Below are 23,565 nucleotides of genomic sequence, written 5' to 3' on the forward strand. Positions count from 1 at the left end.
ATATTTCCATGGATTGTGCAGCCATGAGGGAGCAATTTGCCGTCTCATTGTGGCACCTGCAATTTGCCGTCTCATTGTGGCACCTGCAGTAAACAACAGGATGATACAAATCTTTCTATTATAAATACCTGCCTCTGCAAACTGACATCTCTGCAACCTTTCTCCTCAAACCACCGCTCACAACCTCACATGTCAGGGTCCTATATGCCATACAAAGGTTTTTTTTTTGGTGAACATAATGTCAAGGGTACAACAGGTCTGATATCCAAACGCTCCACCTGAGGGTGCTAGTGCTCCAAACTGAGCTTGTTGCACAGACACCGGATGAGATGAACCTGAGCAGAATACAGAGAACATGCATCCTCTGCATTGTGGGTATTCCATCAGTCAAATGCACCAGACCAACACCACCTTTAATAACATATTGCAACGAAAATTAAAAAGCTCCATTCAACTTTCTGGGTTTCTGTATGAATGAAACTGGCAAAGATAACATTTCTGTTTTTGTTGTTAAAGCAAGTGGTGCAAATCATCATTAATCATCATAAATTACATCAGATAAGACAGAAAACACACGTTGCTTTATCCTCTTAGATTTCATATTGGTGTCATCATCACCATCATCATCATCATCATCATCACCACCAGTGGATAGTCGATATCAGGCGGACCTCATGCTCTCGTTTCACACCGTGACGTCAGAGGGAGGGCGGCAGACAGGGGGTGGGGAGGATGCCAGACTATAAATCCTCCCAGACGGAGACTCTGCATTCAGAGTGAGAGACGAGTCAAAGCCCAGCTCATGGAAGTACAGAGGAATATCGGGTCCCAACAGACGAACAGCAGCAGCATGTGTGAGGCGACGCAGAGGTCCTGCGAGCCGCGCAGGAAGAGGACGGAGGAGCGCAGTGCGCCCTCGGAGATGGCGAGGATCATCACCGACCCTGCCACGGGGAAGTGTTACTGCCGTGGGAAAGTTTTGGGAAAGGTACCGTCAGCTTCTAGTCTTTTTAAAACACTTTTTTAAAAATTGGGATTTACCTGCAAGACGAAGTATGTTAACAGTGTTTTCCTTTTTTGTTTTTTCCAGGGAGGGTTCGCAAAATGCTACGAGATGACAGACCTCTCCACCAGCAAAGTTTACGCAGCCAAAATCATCCCACATTCGCGCGTCTCCAAACCGCACCAGCGGGAGAAGGTAAGCGCGCAGCTCCGGTGCCTGGGTGCACTGGTTCCACAGGGCAAGTGTTAAAAAAACAACCAAACTCCCAGTTACAGTCTCTGACCTTTTTGTTTTCTCCCTCCTGACAGATTGACAGAGAGATAGAGCTGCACAGAGCACTGCACCACAAACACATAGTGCACTTCTATCATCATTTTGAGGACAAGGAGAACATCTACATCCTGTTGGAATACTGCAGCAGAAAAGTAAGTGCAAGTCTATACAACTCCTTACTAATGCTGTGGATCACACCTGCATTGCACCCAAAACCAACGAGGCAGCACATATATCATATTCAGAGTCTGCCCCCACTATACAATAGCTCTAATGTGAAAATGCATTTTGTCTTTCTGCAAATATGAATCACTCACTGCAGTTTTGTGACATTAAAAATCCTATTGCTTATTCTGTAGGAAGCAGTTCTTATAATTCTCTTCTCTATATGTTTTGTGTCTTTGCAGTCGTTAGCTCATATCCTCAAGGCTCGCAAGGTGCTTACTGAGCCAGAGGTGCGTTACTATCTAAGGCAGATTGTCTCTGGACTGAAGTATCTGCACGAACAAGAGATCCTCCACAGAGACCTGAAACTTGGTAAGAATTTTTTTTTTTTGCTGCTGAGACACTTTGTGCCCTAGTGTAAAGATGCCTCCTGTGCAGCGAGGATATCATTGTTTTATTCTTTTTTATACTTTACTTTACCTTTGTCCTCTAGTTTGTCTTTTTAATCAATTCATCAAGGGGACACACGCTCTTTGATGCTGGGTTGAATATCAGGTGCTCACCATCTCGCTCCCCTTTCCTCCCCCCCCCTGCAGGTAACTTCTTTGTCAGCGAGTCGATGGAGCTGAAGGTCGGGGACTTTGGTCTGGCTGCCAAGTTGGAGCCGGCAGGAAACCGGAGGAAGACGATCTGTGGGACTCCCAACTACCTGTCCCCTGAGGTGCTCAACAAGCAGGGCCACGGCTGTGAATCAGACATCTGGGCCCTCGGCTGCGTAATGTGAGTACGATAACGATCAATCCATCGTTAGGGAACTTCAAAAGATTTAATATTATTTGTCGTTATTATGAATTATTAACTAAAAACAGTGTAATAGCATGAACAAATATACAAATTGGGCTCGCCTCGTCATATAGAAACTTGTTATTAGTGGTTAATGATGGAAACCGGCTCACGTTTGACCTCCATCCTGTTCCAGGTACACCATGTTGTTGGGCCGACCACCGTTTGAAACCACCAACCTGAAAGAGACCTACAGGTGCATCCGCGAGGCGAGGTACTCCCTGCCCTCGTCCCTGTCGCCACAGGCCAAGCAGTTAATCGCCAGCCTGCTCGCCAAGATCCCAGAGGACAGGCCCAACCTGGACCACATTCTGAGGCACGACTTCTTCACACAGGTTGGATGCTACACTAATCTCTCTCTCTGTCTGTTCCACTCACTGTCAGTCTTTCTCTAAATGTCACCATGTGGGAGTAGAGCAGTGAGCCCCTTCCCACCAGCCACACACTGACCCACTTTTCCCTTCCCCACAGGGCTTCAGTCCAGAGCGTCTGTCGGCGAGCTGTTGCCACTCGGCACCAGATTTCCACGTCTCCAGTCCAGCCAAGAGCTTCTTCAAGAAAGCTGCTGCTGCGCTCTTCGGTGGGAAGAGAGACAAGGTCAAATACTACGAGACTCTGAGTGAGTATCAGATCTACCAACTATGATCTTTCAGTACTAAGAAGTATTATTAAACCAGCAGCCACATGTTATCTCATGTGGCTGCTGGTGGAAAAAGGCCACGCTCAGTTTTTTAATGTGCGGTTATTGTCTTCAATAGACAAGTTAACCAAAGAGGAAGAGGAGATCTACAAACTGCAGCACGACCTGGAGAGAACTGTCATCAGCCAACAACAGTGCAAAAATATTTCTGAGGTAAGAGACAATTTATTCAACTCCAGCCAAGATGTTTACAAGATTGTAGGTGATGATTACTTTTTTCATACAGTAATTACACAGAGATATTCACAGTCGAATGAGTCACTCCAGTGCTCTACTGAAATGAAATGAAAAAACAAGCAATCACTTATTTTTATCCTTAAAGCCGACCACTTTACATCTGTGGGTAGCTGCTGAGTCATAGTAGGAGGAAGTGCTCTAAACTCGCAGATTCTGAATTCTGTCGTCACTGATTCTCACCTCAGAATGGAAGTCTACTTCCGCCATCTGCAGAGAGCCCCGTCGCCTTGGCAACAGAGAGCCAGTCCCCAGCGACGCGAGATACCATCCGTCTGATCGTCAGGGGGAGTCTGGGGAGCTGCAGCAGCAGCAGTGAATGTAAGTTTCACACACACATACACACACACACACACACAGCGATGCCAGCATGGTGTGAATTGATCTTCTGTAACACCAACGTCGATGCAAATGACTGAATTATAAAGAGATTTGTGATGGCTCGAGTGCAAAGTAATTTCTCGTGCTGCCTCAATGTGACACCAAACTAAATGACCTGCTGTTGTTGTTCCTGCAGGTCTGGAAGACAACACAACCGGATGTGTGGCTGAAACGGTCGCAAGTGTGTTGAGGGGATGTTTGGAGAATATGCCCAAAGGTGAGTGGACTCTTTGAAACGTCTTGACCCATGTACTGCACGTTTCATTGCAGAGATACAGCTCTTTATCTGTACTTCAGATATATATATATATATATATGTAAATCAAATATATACACATTTCCTCCCAGCCCATTACTGATGCTTAAAGCCTCAGCACACTTGATAGTTTCACTTCAGTGAACTGGGAGGACATTTTGAGTACACTCCTACCCTTGAGTGCTTTAACAAAGTGAACAAGGTTGCACAGATAAGGTTTTTCATTCCTCTTTTAAATCGTCCCTGCAGCTTCATCTAATCCTCTCCTCCTTTGTGTCCCCCTCCCCACCCGCAGCAGACAACGTTCCTCAGGGCTCAACAAGCTGCAGTCTCCAGTGGGTGACTAAATGGGTGGACTACTCCAACAAGTACGGCTTCGGCTACCAGTTGTCTGATCACACCGTGGGAGTTCTCTTCAACAACGGCACTCACATGAGCCTCCTGCCTGACAGAAAGTAAGCACTGCCCTGCGCTTTCACAACACTCCGCCTTCTCATTGAAAGTTATTAGTCACCACATATAATGGGGATGGCTTGTTTAAGCTTGCTGTAGTGCGTGCAAATTCTCTCAGGGAGCTGTTAGTGGTTTAAGTAAATAATTAACGACTTTAATTAGAGTAGATTAATTTGTCAGGTTAGATTTTAGGCTGTCATGACACTGAAATCAATATATTGTATGTTTTGTTTTTGTCATGTGAGCGGTTTAATAACTCTATCTCCTTCCCTCCATGTTTTTAGGACCATCCATTACTATGCAGAGTTGGGCCAGTGCTCTGTTTTCCCCACCTGCGAGGTTCCCGAACACTTTGTCGGCCAAGTCACTGTGCTCAAGTACTTCTCCCACTACATGGAGGAGAATCTCATGGATGTAAGCAAATATCTCAGCTCCCCCGCTCCCTTTTTGCATTCCTGTAATGTATCCATCCCTCTTGCTGTTGTGTTACTTTGGTCTCTCCACCCCCTGAAGCATTAGAAGTGGCATCTCTCATGTCGCAGCCTGTCTAAATTCTGATGTGTTGCTCCTTTGCTTTCTCAGGGCGGGGACCTGGGTAGCATGACAGACGCACACATGCCCAGACTCTACCTGCTGCAGTGGCTCAAGTCCGACCGCGCCCTCATGATGCTCTTTAATGACGGCACTTTTCAGGTAAACACACAAACCACCAAGGAAAACATAGGGGTTGCTGGGCACGCTTAGAAGAACGTCATTATGGTGCTTTGCATAACACAGCATTCAGATCAACAAAGGAAGAAAGGAGCAACTTGCAATTGTCTAACAAAAGACTTTCTTTCTCCAAAGGTCAACTTTTATCACGACCACACCAAGATCATCCTGTGCTGCCAGAGAGACGAGTACATGCTGACGTACATCAACGAGGACCGCGTCTCGAAAACCTTCAAACTCAGCTCCCTGCTCACGTCCGGCTGCCCCACCGACCTGCGCGAACGCATGGTGTACTCGCTCAACATGCTCCTGCAGAGATGCAGCTAAACCCGGGACAACCTGTTCCAGGACAGTGTGAAACAAGTCGAGCGCCAGTGCTGCCGCAGTGGAAGGATGATTCAGAGAGGATCTCGTTAGAGACCGGAGGACCAAAGATGGAGTTGTGCAAAGTTAATTAACATTCCTACAGCGCTGCACCTACGTGACTCAGCAGAGGTGCAGGTGGAAAAAATAGCACGGACAATGCTGAAAGAGATTGAGAAAATGAAATGTAGCACAATGACTGTGGATGGAAAAGGGCTGATTTGTATGTCAATTGTTGTAGGAGAGGAAAGGCCGAGGATGTCGGTACGAGTGTGAACCCCCGATGTTTGGGGGAAAAAGATGGATATTTGGGAAGTAAAGACAAAAGTTGGGCTGGCTCCAGCTTCATCGTGTATAGAATAGTTGAAGCTGTTTGTTCGAGGAAATCTCAGTAAACTGATGCTCTGAATGTAACCAGAGCTAGACTGTGGACTATTGTAAATGTTGTACAGTGTATGTCACAGCCAACTCAGCAGTGCAAAGAAACCGTTTGTGTGTGGATGCTCCAGAGTTCACCTGTTTGTGTGTGTGTTTGTGTGTGCGAGTGCTTGTGTGTGCGAGTGGGATGGGTGTAATATCACATAACTTTTAAAACTGTGATTTGTTCTCCGTACTGACAGATGGACTCAGCACATTGAGCTGGGAGGGGGAGATGAAAATGTAATCTAAATTATTGTGTTTTAAAAAGTGCAGTATTTATTTATTTAATAATAAAGAGCATTTTCTAAAAAAATGAAGTCTAATCCTGAGTATGTTGTGTGGGGGGGTGGTCAACATTTTCAATTGTTTACCAGGGAATAATTCATGGATCTCGATGAAAGAAATCCGACAGGTTTACAGGTCACATGATGTTTAAGAGTGCGTCAGATCTGGTGCTGGTAGATTGAATTTGAAGGGACTGTTGGGCCTCGGCAGCGGTATTCACTCTCCTAGTTTTCTTAGTGCATTTAAACAAATGGAAAACGACCTGTGTCCTTGTAAAGCAGCTTCCCTGCTTATGTCCTGCACAATGCGGTGCAGATCAAAATGTCCAATTCACCCTAATTACCCTCGTATCTCTGCGCTCGGCCCGAGTCAAAGCTACCATTTTATCTCTAAACTTTGTTTGCAACAGGAAATGTGCTCAGATCAAGATGCGTGCACGATAGTGTTGAGTGTTTACACAGATGCATGTTTATAATCTGGTTCAAGGACTTTGCTGAGGTTTTATCCCAGAGTGAATGAATAGAGGTTTTCAAAGATGACTGCGGAATGGGTCTAACCTTGTCTCATACAAACATGCACATCACCTAACGCACAGACAGCTTATGAACAGAAGGGTCAGTTTGTGTGATTAGAAAACATGGAAGTAAAAAGCCAATCAGTGACATGCAGGTAAAAGAAAACAGACGAATACAATGACACTCAGTCACAATATGTCACTGATTGCGTCAGGGGCTTTTGAGGTAAAGTGGCTACAGTCATTCTTGGACATATTTGCACATTTCCTGACTGTAACCATGGAAACTAGCAACCACTGCCCAATTTGGTGCGAGTCGGAAATGAGCCGGGGCTGCGTAAAGAGACATCTGACGTCACATGCTTCATGTCCTGACACACTTTAATTGCTCTTCACCCGATTGTTTGATCCGTCTTGTCCGACACCTCTTCACCTTCCCAGCTTATGTCATGATGGAAGCTGAACAAAGATGTTTGAGTCATCCCTTCAGATGTTTCGCTCGGAATATCTGTGAGTTCAATAATGAATGGCTCATGCATAAACATACCCACACAGACAGAAGCCGAACAGGAAGTAGCCGACGAGAGGAAGAAGCAGGAATTATTCATGACGACACCTCCAGGTCTGAGTGCAGAGCCTTTGACAGTAATAGGCCCTGGAATGGATGCTTCAGTGAGACAGAAATAGATTCCGTTGTTTTCTGGCATTTCAAGAGCGTTTCTAGCATCCGAGTGTTTGTAGCATCCAACATAGATTCAGCTCCTGTAATGATGAGTGGAAATCAAGGATCCCTTCTGTGAGTCAGCAGATCGGCTTTATTGGCCTCATGGGAACTTCCTACACCTCTGTGAGCGTGACGTCAAGATAAACTCCAAAAACCCTTTGAGTGCAAGTTCACTTCATCCTCTTAATTTCACTGTCATGCAGAAAGAAGAGAAATGCTTCTGACACGTCTGGTTTTCTGGATGGCCCAAACAAAGCTGTGGCTCTGCTGCTGTCACATCCACAGTGGGGAAAGTGTTGTGCATGCAGGCCGGATTAGCTGTGGAGTGAGTCTAAGCTGGTGTGACACGGTGGATCATTATACTTCGGGTTCTGCCGTGAAGTTCTCTGCGGGCAGAAGAGTGAGTCAAAGTGATAGTCGGCACATTCTGCTAGAAACATAAAAACGTGCTTTGATATGCGTACACACACACTGGGATGCACTAAGGGGGTTAGGAGGCCTTTGCTTATCAAATGTCAGCGCTCCTCCTCCATCCATGTGCACGAGAACAGATGTACTGAGGACGGAGATGAGTGTAGCTTCGGCTGTTCTCTGCAGTGTCAGTAATGTGAGAGATGAGCAATGCACAGCAGTCAGACTTAATCGTCTTACTAAAAAAAAAAGGTTTCTCTTGACTGTGTGTAAGCAGGTGTGTGTTTGCCTCTGCATGACTTGGTTTCCTTCCTGGTGTTTAAATACACATAAAATCGCAAATGAGTCACCACGGTGAGATGCAGTGGCCACTTACTCGCTCAGTATTGTGGCGTTCGTGCTCTCTCGTCTGAATCCTGTAATTTGCTACAATCAGCTCGCCTAAAAGGTCTTTTTATCCTCTCCTGGCTGAAACTAGGCCCCTGTGGTATCGTCGCTTTTTGGTGTAATTGTGGATCGAAGTGTGCCGGCAGGTCGGTGTCTAACGTCTTTCAAACAGGCAGCTCAATTACATGTTGCATATCAGTGTCACGACATCGGGGGGGTTCGTGTTAACATTTGACGCTCATTCTGTCTCTAGCAGTTTATCACTGCAATTACTCTAGTGCATTTTCTCAGCAGTTCCACATCCTCTATCTCCCTCTGTTTACTGTATCTATATGCAGTATTTTTTTATATTTTAATATGTGTTCATGTCCTTTAAAGGTTATGGCCATGTCAGAAAGGTTGTGAGTCTATCCATCCATCCATCCATCTACCTATCACTTAATCATCCATCCATCCATCCATCTATCACTTAATAATCAATCCATCCACCTATCACTTAATCATCCATCCATCTACCTATCACTTAATCATCCATCCATCCATTACTGGTTATTCTTAAGGGTCGATCCAATCAGAAAAACTTAAATACATATTATTGCTGTAATGATTAGAATTTTAAATATCCTCACTGAAAATATCTAAACACAATTTACAATTTGCACAAACCTCCAATCAATACCTCTGTGTCTTGGATGCATGCAATTACCACGTGATTCCTTGGAGGTTGTCTTTAATCAGACCTTAATCAAATGTGTCAGATTAACTCAGCTGGAGTGAACTGAGATGAACCGTTGCAGACGGCCTGCGTCACGTTGTCGTTGGGCTGTTGCAAAAGTTGGATGAGCGTCACAGGATAATCATTATTTTTATGCCTCAGTTTCCATAATAACTGACCGAGCGTCGTCTCTTATCTGACTGCTCCACCAACATCACCACCCTCCTCCTCCATGATGTCAGTAGAAAATGTGACTTCCTGAGTATGGGCCTGTAATGGCCTCCTGACTCCTTTGATAAACACATCACATGGCAGTGTGTGGGCAGCCTTCAGACAAAGAGCAAAGATAAAACTGAAAAGGAGAGAAAGAGGGATGAATGAACTTTGCCAAAGGTTTCCACAAAAATAAAAATAAATCCAGTGATACCGAATACACAGATATCCGACACTTCCTCTGTGGAAACCTTTGCCCTTTTTTACAAAGTTTTCTCAGGCAATCCAGTGATATGGGACCAATGGTAATTTAAATTTAATAAATAAATGTATTATTTAATTTGTAAATTCGTACTTCAAGACATTGCATTTGATTTTTTTCGCCTGTAGTTTTGTGTAGGAAATAAATCTTGTTCAAAGGTCCTGCAGCATCCGCCTCATTACCATCCTGTTAGTACAGCAGAGTAGTTCTCCAGATGAGATGAACTGGGCTGGGGGATGACTTCTGTGTTAGCTCTTCTTTAAAAGTAGCTGCAACAAAGTGGAAGCAGCATTCCGTCCATACCAGCAAACGAGAGGGTGTGTTGTATTCTGAAATTCCCCTCTGCAGCGTTTCAACCAGTCTGAGAGTTTGATGCTTTAGCTCACATTTTATTTCATCACTTAAAGCTGTAAAGCTATGCCACAGAAATGTCTACAGGAGTTTTTGCTCAATAATACAGTGCTACATGTTTCTTCAGCATCCGAGCAGTGAACGTCATACATTTTTTGACTGTATCAAATAATAAGTAAACTTGATGTGCAAGTTAATGCTTGATCCTCTTGACACCACATTACTCCCACCGTGGTTCAGAGGCGGTTAAGGATGAACAGTTGTCGGTGTCACTACATGTGGAAAGCAAAGGCGTTTAGCAAGGATCTGTGAAGTGTGGCAAGTGTTTAAATACAGCTCTGCCTCATGGAGGGAGGGAACTCCAGAGGCTTCAAAGCAGCATATCAATCCAGTGACTCAGAGCACAGCCAGGAAGACAAAGCAAATCCTACGCAACACGCACACACACGCGCACACGCCTGCACACACGCGCACACACACACACACAAACACACAGGCGCACAACATCTCCCTTTGGATTTAATTGGGGCTGAGTTGCTCAGCAAGTTAGGAAATGAATGTTTATTTCTAGGTTCATGCTGGAGCTTTAATAACTAGTCACCAGTGGATATGTTCAAATGTAATGATCATACAATATATAAACAATGTATTTTCATACCAAACTCATTGCTGTGATATGCAAAATACAGTGTTACTGCTTTGGTTCAGCGCTGCACAGTTAGTTGCCCACACGTCGTGCTAATGAAACGAGTTCCATCACTCCATTATCTGTAGCTTACCACTTTTGAGGGTTGAGACGAGGGCGGGAGTCCATCCGAGCTAACCTTGGGAGAGAGGCGGGTTTCACCCTGGACATGTCATCAGCGAATCAGAGCAAACATCCAGAGACGAACTACCTTTCCCGCTCACATTTACACCTACAGTAAATTTAAAGTCTCCAATTAACCGAACCCTGCACACAAACCTGACACATGGAAATCCGAGCCCAATCCCAACTGGGATTTGAACCAAGGGGCTTCCTGCTGTGAGTGATTGCCGCTATAACACCGTGCCGCATTAAAAAAGTTAGTCTGTGTAATCCTATACTCTGCAGATGCTCTCGTCCTTTGCTGTTGGTGGATTTGGTGTCATCACTTATTTAATCTGCACCCTCGTAGAGTTCAAGAAAGTTTGGACAAAACTGAGTCAGTGATAAAGTTTTTTCTGAGATTCGAGCCGAAAGGTCAGTGACACAACCTGTGCACCTTTGGCATTTCACTGAGCCCACGGTAAGAAGCCCTCCTCGGTTAAATGCCACGTTATCCAAATTGCTGCTCTCCCGGCACGCACTGGACAGATGCAGGGGCGGACGAATGGACTGTGGCGCTGCATGGAGGAGGAGGTGGATTGGCTTTATGATGTCGGCCGGAGGAAGATGAATCTCCACACAGGGCCGACTCTTGAAATTCAGATAACGTTTCAGAGCTTTTCAGGACACAGACATAAAAGACTTTCATTTTTAGTTGTTTTGTTTTTTTGTTAGAGAGCAATTTATGCTCAGCAAAGTTTTCTTCTGCAGATTAACACTCACATCTGCCTCCTCTATGATGTAACCATCTGGCCGTGCAGAGGATCCATTCACCTCCTCTCATTACTGAGCTGAAAATGCTTTAAGACTGACTGAATAAATGAAAAGTTCTTTCGAATCAACGCAGACAGCAGCTCCAGTTTTGTGTTTAACATATTCCTGCCCTCTGAGCGCCTGGTGGCTCACATCCGTTGAAAAGTAAAAGTAAAATGCCAGGACGGAGAGGAAACGGGAGCATAAGGTTAACACGGTCAGGGGTGCGTTTCCGAGGCCCATCAATGAGCCAATCAATGCATCATCTCTGATAATAGATCGGCAGTCTCCACTTGCTCTGCCATTGAGCTGAGTGGGAGACACACTGCTGTTTCTATAGCAACTGGTGTTCTCAACCTCGCCCGCACGTAAACATCCAGCTGCAATTCATTTGGCTGCTGCCTGTTAGTCATCCTGGTTTGCGTGCACACTCCAAAAACGTTTTCATCATATTATTTAATAATATAACATTTTCATAAAAATTTGTCCCGCACTTTACACATCTGGTCCTCCGACCAGATGTACATCATTTAAATCCTTCACCACCTTGTTTGTAGCTGTGATGTTTGTCTATAATCTGATTTGAGAGGATAGTATAGTTATATTTCAACTTTGTGCTCATAACTGCTCCTTTTTGATTGCATTTCTAGTGCTTTAGAAATGTTTGGGGTATTGAATCTTATTTCCCTCTTTAGGATGAACTTTGCATTTTTGCATATTACAAAACAAAGTTTTTTGCTCTCTGTCTTTCTCCTTCTCACCCCGTCTCCCTCTCTCCCTCTGTCTTTATTGTTATTCCCCTGATACCTCCAGGAAGTATCCACCCAGATAAAACCTTTACAAAAACATGTTGCTGCAGAGTTTACTTTGACTATTTGATAGCAGCTCACGCAACAACAATCATCCAGCATTTTAAGAGTAGCCAAAAATATGAGGACTGAGAAACAGCCAAATAACATAAAAAGAAATTTAAACTACTCAGTGTTTAGTGACAAATCTTGCAAACAGCGTTATTTGAGTTAAATTTGATTATTTTTAGCAGGACAATGCAATAATTCATAATCTTTACAAATGAGAAAGTTAAGTTATAGGTTATAAGTTATAGAAAGTAATAGAAACTGGTTGAAACTAGTTGAGGGCACTAATGAATAAATGAATGAAAATGACGCGGGACAAACAGTGACAGCCTCCACGGCCCCTTGCATTTACGACTAAACCTTCAACCGGCCCAGTGTGACACAATAGCTGTTAAAACCACCAGAGTGAACCACCAGATCCTTATTTCCTCCCTTCAGGCTCTGGGTGTCTCAGGCTCTGTTCTCTCCCTGCTCTCATCCTACCTCAATGACCGCACTTACCAGGTAACTTGGAGAGGATCTGTGTCTGAACCTTGTCCTCTCACTACTGGGGTCCCTCAAGGTTCCGTACTGGGTCCCCTCCTCTTCTCTCTTTACACCAACTCTCTCGGCTCTGTCATTCACTCACATGGCTTTTCCTACCATAGCTATGCTGATGACACCCAACTAATCCTCTCTTTTCCCCAATCTGAAACACATTTAGCAGCACGAATCTCTGCCTGTCTGACTGACATCTCTCAGTGGATGTCTGCACACCACCTGAAAATTAACCTTGACAAGACTGAACAACTTTTCCTTCCAGGGAAAGGCTCTCCCACCCACGACCTGACTATTACCTTTGCCAACTCCGTGTTAGCTCCCACTCAGACTGCTAGGAACCTGGGTGTGACACTCGACAGTCAACTCTCCCTTACTGCCAACATCACGTTCCTGTAGATTCATGCTGCACAACATACGGAGAATACGCCCCCTTCCCACTCAGAAGGCGGCGCAGGTTCTGGTCCAGGCTCTGGTCATCTCACGCCTAGACTATTGTAACTCCCTCCTGGCAGGTCTACCTGCTAGTACCATCCGACCTCTGCAGCTCATCCAGAATGCAGCAGCTCGACTGGTCTTTAACCTACCTAAATTCACTCACACTACTCCGCTCCTCCGCTCCCTTCACTGGTTACCGGTGGCTGCCCGCATCCGTTTCAAAACATTAGTACTTGGGTACCGTGCTGCGAACGGATCGGGTCCAGTCTACATCCAGGACATGGTCAAACCTTACACCCCAGCCCGTTCACTCCGCTCTGCATCTGCCAATCGGCTTGTTGCTCCCTCACTGCGAGCTAAACACTCAACAAAATCACGACTGTTTGCTGTCCTGGCTCCTAAATAGTGGAATGAGCTCCCCAATGACATCAGGACAGCAGAAAGTCTATACATCTTCAGTCGCAAACTAAAAACACACCTCTTCCGACTATACCTTGAATAAAAGTTTAAACTAACGATTTAGTATTACTTAAATGGCACTTACTTATAGCACTTTGTAGTTTGGCTTTCTTGAAGAAATTGTACTTTCTTGATTCTTGTTGTTCTGGGTTTGTACCCTCATGGTTGATGCACTTATTGTAAGTCTTTTTGGATAAAAGCGTCAGCTAAATGAAATGTAAAAAAAAAAAAGTTAACCAGTGCGACAGGACAAAAGCTGCTGTCCCTGTTTGTATTCCCCTCAAGGGAAGTGGACAGGAACACATCCTTCTGGATATCCTCTGTTTGGCTCAGGGCATGAGATGGGAACAATAAGCTTAATGTATTTAGGTTTGAAAGGAGCAGGAGGATGTGTACAACTATCTCCAGAAGAAGCCTGGTCTGCTAATAAGTGTCATATTACAAGGGTTTGAAATAAAAGACAGGCTGATAAGCTACACATCCTTAAATTGAAATTAACAAATAGAAGATAAAACAACATTTATCATGTCATACATTATTTATATTTATTTTATTAGGTGGCATTGGTGATGTTATACAGCTGATGTCATGTCTGATGTCACGGTGTAAAACAGTGGATCAGTGGAAGAACGTTTTGAGGTTCTCCTATCAGAGCCACTTTGATTAAAATAATTAAAATAACAACTCAAGATAAAATCAGAAAAGGGTTTCTAGTAACATTTTTTTAAAGAAGGGACTAACGTGCAGGTTCTTTCAGAGCTTCAGGGCCATCACTGCCAAGGCTCTCTCTCCTTTAGTTTTTAACCAGGTCTCTGGAACAGTCAGTGAAAATAACTTTCCTCTATACAGTATATATGTATGCAGATGTTTAAGGGGCATAAAAGAGAAGCAGAAGCCTGTGTTTTGGTTTTGCAGAGTCTGTTTTTATCTCCATATAAGGACTGACTGTCTGCTGTTCCAGACGAGCTTGGTTTCGGTGCTGAGGAGCAGGTGTCATCATGCTCCGTGAGGCTCTTCTGCTTTCACCTGTGTGACTACCCCCGGCTCGGTGCAGCAACTCAGACAAAACAGCTTTACTCACCTTCAGTTCAAAGTCAAGGGATGACGGCCTGTGATCGTAAAAGTGTTTCTGTACATCTGTGCGTGTGTCAGCTAAAAGCCCACCTGCAGACCCACATCCAGGCCTGACTAACACCTTGTACATGTTTACAGTGTCACTGTGACTGAGTGGATAACAACCTCAGCCTCGTCAGTGTGGAGTTCCCCTAAAAGCTTTGTTCTGCAGCCAATGTGAACAAAAGACTCAAAGAACAGATGTGAGTGTAATTTAATTCTTAAGAATTATTCTTGAGTTTTGAAGAATAACAAAGTATATTTTTCAAGTGCAAACTTGCAGGATTTGTATTTGAATATTTACATTTCCTGCTCTTTTATCCTTCCACCCACCAACAACATGTCAGAAGAACTGTTCTACTTTTTAAATCCACTGCCTTTACCTTTATACTTTCCATATTATATAATATAAGTTTGACCCCAGCCTCCCAATGACCCTTAGAGGATAAACAGTATAGTTGATGGATGGATTAGTGGATGGATGGATGGATAAATGGATGAATGGATGGATGGGTGGTAGGAAGGAAGGAAGGAAGGTAGGAAGGAAGGAAGGAAGGAAGGAAGGAAGGAAGGAAGGAAGGAAGGAAGGAAGGAAAGAAGGAAGGAAGGAAGGAAGGAAGGAAGGAAGGAAGGAAGGATGGATGGATGGATGGAAGGATGGGTTGATGGATGGATGGATAAAGCATAAATTGAGCGATTAGAATCTATCATTGTAGATTAAGCTCAACCGTAACATAAATTATATGCAATTATCTCCAGCAACAGCAGTAAATGCTGCATATCTATGTGCATTAGTAATAATATGATGATATAATAATATAACACATGTCATAACTTTCTGAAAGAGCCTTTCTGCCTTATGAATATATTAACTTTTAAATACTTGAGTTCATTTTGCTATTGATATGATGCTGAACCCCAAATTGCCTCTGACAGCTGTGCCGGGTGATGTATGATAGAGAAAATGCTGCACATATATGCACTGTATGAATGTGTGTGAATGGGTGAATGCTAAAAAACATACAAACTGCACTGTACAGTGCTTTTGACTCAAGACTAGAAAAGTGCTATATAAATACAGACCATTTAGCATTTTACCATTTGATATTGCCTCTATACCTGTACTAAACTTGAAATGTAGCTGTACGTGGAAACATGTTAAGAGCACGACTGTTTATCTATTTGGTATATTTATAGTGTGGTACTTTTACTTTTACCTAAGTATAGAGTGTGAATACTACATCCACCGCTGAGTATAATGATTGTGTATCCACACAGGAATGACTGTACTGAGAGAGGGTGGGAGTTTCTGGTGAACTGGGCGTGATGAGAGACAGTTTCGAAACGACAGCTCACCTCTCTGTCTTCCTTCACCATACACGCACATGCTGAGCTCGACCACCCATTATCCCAATGAGTAATCAGTAACTGTGGTAAACAGGAGAAGGAATTTATGTCCATTACCAGCCTGTGGTTTTGTGGGATCCAACCTAGAGCACATTGAAGAAACAATTGAAGTAAGAACAAGTCCAGACACGCCTCAGTCCAACACGCGAACCTCCCATATCAAGAATGAGGAAGATACTTGATGTCGTTGGGCATGACAGGGTTTTTATCTGCTATTTGCTTTGCAGTCTCTCAGCAGAAGAAGCTGTTGTTCATTGTTCCCCGTGTTTCTTAATGTGAGGATCCATTGTCCAAAACCCCAGGAAGTTAATGAAACCCAGATTCCATGTGGACATGCAGCGTGTGTGTTTGTATCTAAGGTCAGGAGGTGGGCGCCAGCAATCTAGAAACATGAGGGATTTGATCTCTAACAGCTGATGCATTTGTTTCAACATGCAGACAATATACACACACCGAGAGAAATGTATATGTATATACACCTAGCGACACATGTGCACCGTTCCAAACGTCACCATCTAGCATCAGCTCAATATAAAAACGGAATGAGCAAAGTAATCATTGTTTTATTTCTGTGTCTGTCAGGGACAGTCAAGCAGAATACCAAGAATAGAGGATAATGAGGATTCTCAGTGATGTTATCTCTGTCACGGTGCAAATTCTCATTCAGTTCACTGAAAGATTCTGTCAGGTATTTTTATCGTTCTCTGCCTTTTTCAGCCCTCAGGCACTTATCTCGGAAAGTCTGATGGCACGATAAAGCTGGAAGAACAGTCGCTCTCATCCTCCTCATCTCCTGCATGAAGATGATGTCATTGCTTGTCAGCCATAAGACACACACAAGATGAAGTGACATGTTTACATGTGCACTCCGAGGGGGCGGACAAAATGACATCACTCATTCAATCACCAAGTCAGCCGCACACATGTCTTGTTCTTATTTTTCAGCCGGGCAGTAAAAGTCAGACTTGTAATTGTAGGCATATGACGGTTTGTCTCTAATGTGTTTCTCTCTCCTCCCTCTTTGTTACTCAAAATACATGAAGTCTCCCCTCTGACGCACCAGCTTGATGTCGTTATACGACTAGACTGACTTCAGCATCAGGCTCGACCAGAGACATGTTTCTGCTCGGGTCCTTGGGGGACGGATGTCTTAAAAGATACATACAGCTTGCGTTTAGTAACAGAATTGCACTGTGTTGTTGGAGTCCACGAGATGTAAAACAACACCAGCATCATTTAAGCTGCTCTGAAAGACAGTGAGATGGACAGTTCACTTCCTGAGTGCATTTACTGTGAGTGTGTGTGATCGATTATATGTCTGCATGGGTTCACTCACAGTTGGGATTGTAATATTCAGAGAACACGTGGAGGTGGAAGCTCACTCCCAGAGGCCGAGCTGCAGTTTTTTGTTAGATTTACTTTGGTCTTCTGCTCTAGTCCAGTCCTGAACAGAATTTGTACTATGATAAGTGTTATGAAACATACATGAAACATATTTTGTTCCATAGTTGACTTGAAATAGTGCCAGAGGATGTCAGAAAAATATTTTTAGCAACGAGAAAAACATGTATTATGTTAAATTAAAAAGTACGATCCAGTCACAACATCAGTTTACATTGTTATGTGTAGTATTTGGTCCTCACTAAATAATACATACTGATGATAGCACAAATACAAAAGTGGTAAAAACACATTTTTGTTTTGATCCAAAGCAAGTATTGCAGTGATTTTGTTCTCTGCTCCATTTTACCTTTAGATTTGTGTTTTTGTTTGGTGGTGTAGAGGAAAATGTTCTTTACTTACATAAAACACACCGTTCACATAAAAGAGGAAAACAAGAGGAGAAATGTTAAGTTTAAAACTACCTCTAGGAAAAGAAGAATTGGTTGATGTGAATAATCAATAAGGATGTAGTGGTTATATTATTTACACCTGTCCTCTTTTGAAGCAACTGCAACATTTGGCAAACTGTGTAATGTCAATCTCTTTGAAGGTGGCATTTGAATGAAATACCTGAATGCACTGCTTCATATTCACGCTGAATGCCTGAGCCATGACTTCACAGAGCAAGGTGGCCACGGTTTTCTTTGATTAGCGTCTGAGTCACAGTCACAGTCACAGCAAGAGAGAAAAATAGAACATGGGGGGGGCTAAGTTCATAAAAGTGTTGTTTTAGCTACGAAGAAAATGTGAGACTGCAGGTGGAATTAGAAGATGAAAAGAATGGGGTCTGGGTCGGGGGATGGGGATTAGCTGGGACTCGACAGGGGACCGGAGTGACGAAGAGTTGACGCAAGAGCTGCACAGCAGCAACTGTGATTTCTGGCTGTTCGCAATCAACTGTCAGAGCAATGGGGGAAACCGCAAGCTATGCAAAGTGTTTGTGTGTGTGTATGCACTGTTTCTGCACGTGAAAAGAAACAAGCTGCTTCCACAATTCTCAGTGTTCAGGAAGTAAATTGATTTTATGTGACATTTGCACAAAGGGAAATTACTGAGAGGAGGTTTTAATAGTTTACTGATTCCTAAGAAACACCACCCTGCTCTCGATCTCATTCATGGCAGATTAAGATGCTGACAGCACAGCCAAATGACCAGAGAGCTGCCACTTGCATGTGTTAAACTTCCACTCCAGTGGGGACTCATTACATAATGAAGTTTTTGAATCAGAGGGGAGAACGAGAAGTACAGGTTCAGAAGAAGTGCAGCTGCGAACAGCCTGTGCGAGGCCCTGAAAGACGTCAGCAGAATTGACAGCTCATTATTCAGCTGTTGGACTGCTGTTCAACTCTTCTGCACAACGTCAACAATGGCTGTTTGTCATGTTTATGCTGAATCATTTTGACTGCACAGGAATCGGGTGGGGACTGAATAAACAGCCAATTGATAAGGACATTTTCTGCAGCACTTTCTCAAGCACGTGAAGAAAGTGCCATTTGAGTATGGAGGGGGAAAGTCTAAATAAACATATTCAAACTTCTATATTTGGTCAAATAACTTTTGGGTAGTCAGGTGGTAATTGAGGGGAAACATCTCTTTGTGCAGAATCAATCACAAAAAGAATATATTTTTTGGTGCTTTACAAAGACCAAGCACCCCCCTTGTGCTCCTGTGTGTGAGACATGCCTTTTCCTCGCTCCCATCTCTTAGCCTGCCACTGCTCTAATTACCTTCAACTCAAGCTGTAATAGAACCGTTTATTAGCCTTATTACAGCTTATTGCCTCTGTGCCTGTGTCCTGCTTTCAATGTCCAAACTGAACTAAACGGAACACCCAGCTGGTAGAGCAAGACAAAGAGGAAAAGTTATGTATATTTAAAAAAAATCACTGGTAGTGACCCTTGAATTGAAAATTGTTTAATAGTTTGCCGCTGTTGGTTCACGTGGTTCTGTGGCATGTGTTATTGGTGACTGTGGTAGGTTGCTGCTCTGTACAAGTAACAAATTAAATGCAGCATGCAAGCCATGTTTCTCTGGTACCATTCCACCACCATATTTCTGTATGTGCCATTTCTTGTCAGATGCCACCTTTGACTATTGATGTGCTGCTGATCTACTGCAGGGCGGCTTCAGGTCCTTTCTGATTGGATGGGTTTTACATTTTTTTGGACACGTCCCAGACCGAAGATAAATTATTAGTTCCTTTATGCTGCATCGTTTTTCTTTTTCTGGTAAAGTTTATGCTTTATACTGACATCCATTCTAGATAGTTTATAAACTAAAGAAATGCATGCTTATTCATAAGTGGCTTGAGAATTATAAGCATTTGTGGAGGCCAAATTCAAAGACAAGTCAAAAGTCTGGGGACAATGGGGATGAATGCTAATGGCTATCAGTGTGTTTACTATAGGAACAAATATATTTTCACTTTTTGTGTGTATTTCTAGCACAAGTATGGTCCTAAATTTCATTTCAAGTGGTATGACAAAGTTGTGTATAGCTGTAGACACCCTGCCAGGAACAGACACCCTGCCAGGAACTGACATATGCCTCTGCCAGGTTTCGGTATGCCACTGTGGTGTGTCACTTAAGAGCATACCACTTTATGTTTTATTTATTGATATAACTTTTCTCCAGCAGCAAACCATATAAAAGGATAGATTTTGTTGTTGGAGTGCAGTGGAACATGATCAATATCCCATTTTGTCCCATATGCCAGTGAAAAAGCAATGGACAGACCATAAATCAGAGTGGTGCCATAGCATGGTCAGTATGGTTGTGCAATTTGATATACACAGTAAACTGGTTTTAAGTGGTATCTTCCAGTGATATGCTGTTTAAGTGCATCAGTAACATAAGAGCAGAAACCATATGCCACCAAGATGGGAATACTATTAACTACTCTTGATCTCAGCCCTGCTCTTACTTGGGCTCAGCTTGGAAACGTTTGTTGTGTTCCTACAACAACAAGATTTACTTACATAATACTAACATTTATGAACATATGCATTATGCAAAGTGATACATAAAATACGGTTTGAAGTTTATTACTCCACTTCCACTCATATGTGTAACAGGACTGTTGGTGGTGCATAAAGAGGCTGCAGCTGCAGATCAGTGAGTGCGTAAGCAATCACACCTTTCCTTCCAGCAGGAAAGAGTGTGGCTGTCTAAGCACACGGCTTCCTGCAGCCCAAATTAACCCGGTGTATAGTTCTTTTCCTGTCACACTGCTTCCTGTGGTAATGAGCCATTGCAGGCCTCTCACAATTGAACTGTGCAGCTGCAGAGACTTTGTGTTACATTTACGTCAGCTTTGATCCACCGTTTTTTTATTTTTGCTTTTGACTTTAGTTCACTTGTTCACTCAGCTCCCCTTGGTTATCATGAGCCTTGGTATATTTATTATTCACTCACTCGATCCCCGCTCTCTATCTCGTGTCACCATCCCATGCAGAGTTTACTCTGCGACCAGTGGGTGGAGCGGATTTAGCTTCGCTTCCTGCACAACAGGAAGCAGAGAGCAGGGGAAGAGAGATGGGAAGGGCACAGAGGAGTTGATGGATGAACTCTTTTGCCCCATTGTCTCTGCTTTCCTCAACAGGTGCACATGAGCCTTTCTAGCAGGATAACAAACATAGTGCAGTTGATTTTCTGTTTGTTTTTAAAAAGACTATTTTGGTGTGGACAGGTTTTACTGTGTGTACAAAACCATCATTACTGTTTCAGAACAGAACTCTTGGCAAAGCAACATGAAACATCGCTGACAACACTGACTGCTGCTGTTGTCCTTGCTACTTTGAACAGATTGCATTGATCTTCGTGAAATTCTGCCCCCCTCACATATCGCTGTGTGTTTTTAAATAAAGATAAAATGTGATTTGATTGGATCAGAGTATGTTTTCTTAGAGCTGACAGCAAACAGGAAACAGTCGTAATCAGAAATTCACCTCAAGTGCAAATCGTGAACATTTTATGCACAAAAACAAATAAAGGTAGAATTGGTTGTTTGTTTCTGAAACACTTTTCATCTTACTTGTTGAAATCCTCTTCACGTCCCGATAGCCATCAATAAATGAAGTGTGCCTGTGCCTACTATCTCAAGAATATAGTAAGTGTGTGTGTGGTATTTTAATTTATCCAACACCTTTTAAAAGCTTGCAGTGTTTCACATATTCACATTCTATTTTGACTGGGCTCCCCTTTTCTGTGCCTTTAGTGACTATTGAGTTAAAATATGAATTATACCTAAACATATGTAAAAAATGTAATGGTGTTAAAATCAGATCAAAATGTCTGTTAGTGTTGAAAGTTGAAATGTCTGTTAGTGTAAGTGCTGTTCCAACACATCAGGAGTTGGAACACTGATGTTTGAGATGTAATAGTTACACGTGTAATCTTTGTGTTTGTTCTTGTGTTGGAGCAGGTTTCGGTTAACTGCCTCGGCTGAGGCTTCATTTTGATCTGCAGCTACAGAGAATGTCTGGGCACGTCTGAAGTGCCCTGCGAGTATAAGAGAATATCCAGCAGTAAAATCAACAATGAATTCCTCAACTAATTGATAGGCAGCTCAGAAGTTATGTTTATTGTCCTGCTGACAACCTCCACTTTATACAGTCAGAGTCAAAATATGCTGCAGGTTCAAACTGAAAATTAAAAATGTATTAAAAATGCAATATACAGACAATTATTTCCAAACTCAGCAAGCAATTATTTAAGTTCAGTCAGACAACTCACGTTCAAAGATTTATTGCAGCATTAGAACAGGTTTAGTGTTTGGCGTCTAGGCTCCAACTTAATAACTCCCCCATATGATTACACAGGAATGATGGGAGTGATGTGCAAATACTTGTAACCCCCTGTCGGAGCCTACAGGTGGATGCTGGGGTGGTGGAGGCGCTGAAGCAACTGGTAGCAATACTGCAGCAGCAGTGCGAGCAAAGGGGATGCTGGGAAATTTTTCTCTGCTTAAATAGACCACCTGATAAGGTGGGTGTGTATGGTAGATGGTTGTGGAGAGTGAGGTATGTCACATGATGTATGTCACATGATTGGAGCAGCGCAGCTCGAGTTCGCTGCCTGAGCTGCAGATGTCTTTGTGAAGCATGAGAGTGCAGTTACATTCCCACACAAGCATTGCATTGTGTTTCCTGTATCATCATTACCGTCTTAAATGCTTTTAGCTTGTTCATACCAGTCATCACTTGCTCAATGGCATACCAAAAATACCTCACTTGTTTATGCCCGACAGATAAATGAGAATTAAGGTGAGGCTGCACCAGCTTTTAGTATAAAGTTAAAATGTGTGTTTCTGCAACAAATAGAAACACAAACTGTCAAATTCACTTTTTTATTTTGCAATGTAAAGTGTTGCTTTCATGCAGAGGACAATCTGGATGATTCGTCCTACACTGTCACTGCCTTCGCTCTCACGGGACCACAGCTTGAATGTCTTAGTGAGAACACCATGACCTTCATGCAGGTAAGAATGTGACAGAGAGTCTTTATCTGAGCAGGTGGTTTGATTTGTTTGTTCTCTAACAGATAAGCAGATGGAGGTTTTTAAAAGAAAATCTCAAACGGGAGACGTTTGTACAGCCGTTGGGATTGGGCTGGTGATGTGAGTGTTTCTGTCGTCTGTGCTCGGTCTTGCTCGTGTGTTACAGTGCATGCCTCTCCAGGTAAAGAGAGAAGGACAACATGCACATACAGTCGCAGAAGCACTCCACTTGAACTTTTTGACACAAGATGAGTGCAGGAAAGCAGCAACATTTCTGAGTAGATAAGCAACAAAGTTTACCCGGTTCATCCCTGATTCATCTGCAGAGAGGGACGTTCAAAGAGTGACAGATAATTGATGAGTTTGGTCTGATAACAGTGTTGCATGAGCAGAAAGCATAAAAGAGAGCCGAAAAAAATTAAAACTTAAGCCAAAGATATCATCAAGTTATAATTAGTAATTGTTAATATTCTTATTAACTTATAATCCATGAGATGTTTGTTGAATCAAAATTTGTTGGTGTTGGATTACCGACAGGAAGTGAACAGAA

General features: G+C 43.1%; 1 protein-coding gene across 4 annotated transcripts; it reads left to right on the plus strand.

The window, feature by feature from the left end:
* The first annotated feature begins 688 nt into the window (after positions 1 to 688).
* On the plus strand, positions 689 to 21,642 carry plk2b (polo-like kinase 2b (Drosophila)). 4 transcript variants are annotated; one of them, XR_004614987.1, is made up of 16 exons: positions 803 to 988; positions 1,091 to 1,198; positions 1,312 to 1,428; positions 1,684 to 1,813; positions 2,038 to 2,221; positions 2,421 to 2,619; positions 2,756 to 2,903; positions 3,043 to 3,137; positions 3,407 to 3,539; positions 3,736 to 3,816; positions 4,151 to 4,310; positions 4,593 to 4,722; positions 4,891 to 5,001; positions 5,155 to 5,876; positions 10,207 to 10,209; positions 21,632 to 21,642. XR_004614987.1 is itself a non-coding variant. In XM_034595975.1 (14 exons), the coding sequence occupies exons 1-14, from the start codon at positions 803 to 805 to the stop codon at positions 5,344 to 5,346; spliced, it is 1,971 nt and encodes a 656-aa protein (XP_034451866.1). In that variant the 5' UTR covers positions 689 to 802; the 3' UTR covers positions 5,347 to 5,447. The 4 variants fall into 4 exon arrangements, 2 of the variants coding, with proteins under 2 accessions (XP_034451866.1, XP_034451865.1); XR_004614986.1 differs by lacking the exon at positions 21,632 to 21,642 and adding an exon at positions 18,454 to 18,468; XM_034595975.1 differs by lacking the exons at positions 10,207 to 10,209; positions 21,632 to 21,642 and having other exon boundaries at positions 689 to 988; positions 4,154 to 4,310; positions 5,155 to 5,447.
* Positions 21,643 to 23,565: the final 1,923 nt, after the last annotated feature.

Source organism: Hippoglossus hippoglossus, chromosome 9 (assembly GCF_009819705.1).
Source record: "Hippoglossus hippoglossus isolate fHipHip1 chromosome 9, fHipHip1.pri, whole genome shotgun sequence".
Classification (NCBI taxonomy): domain Eukaryota; kingdom Metazoa; phylum Chordata; class Actinopteri; order Pleuronectiformes; family Pleuronectidae; genus Hippoglossus; species Hippoglossus hippoglossus.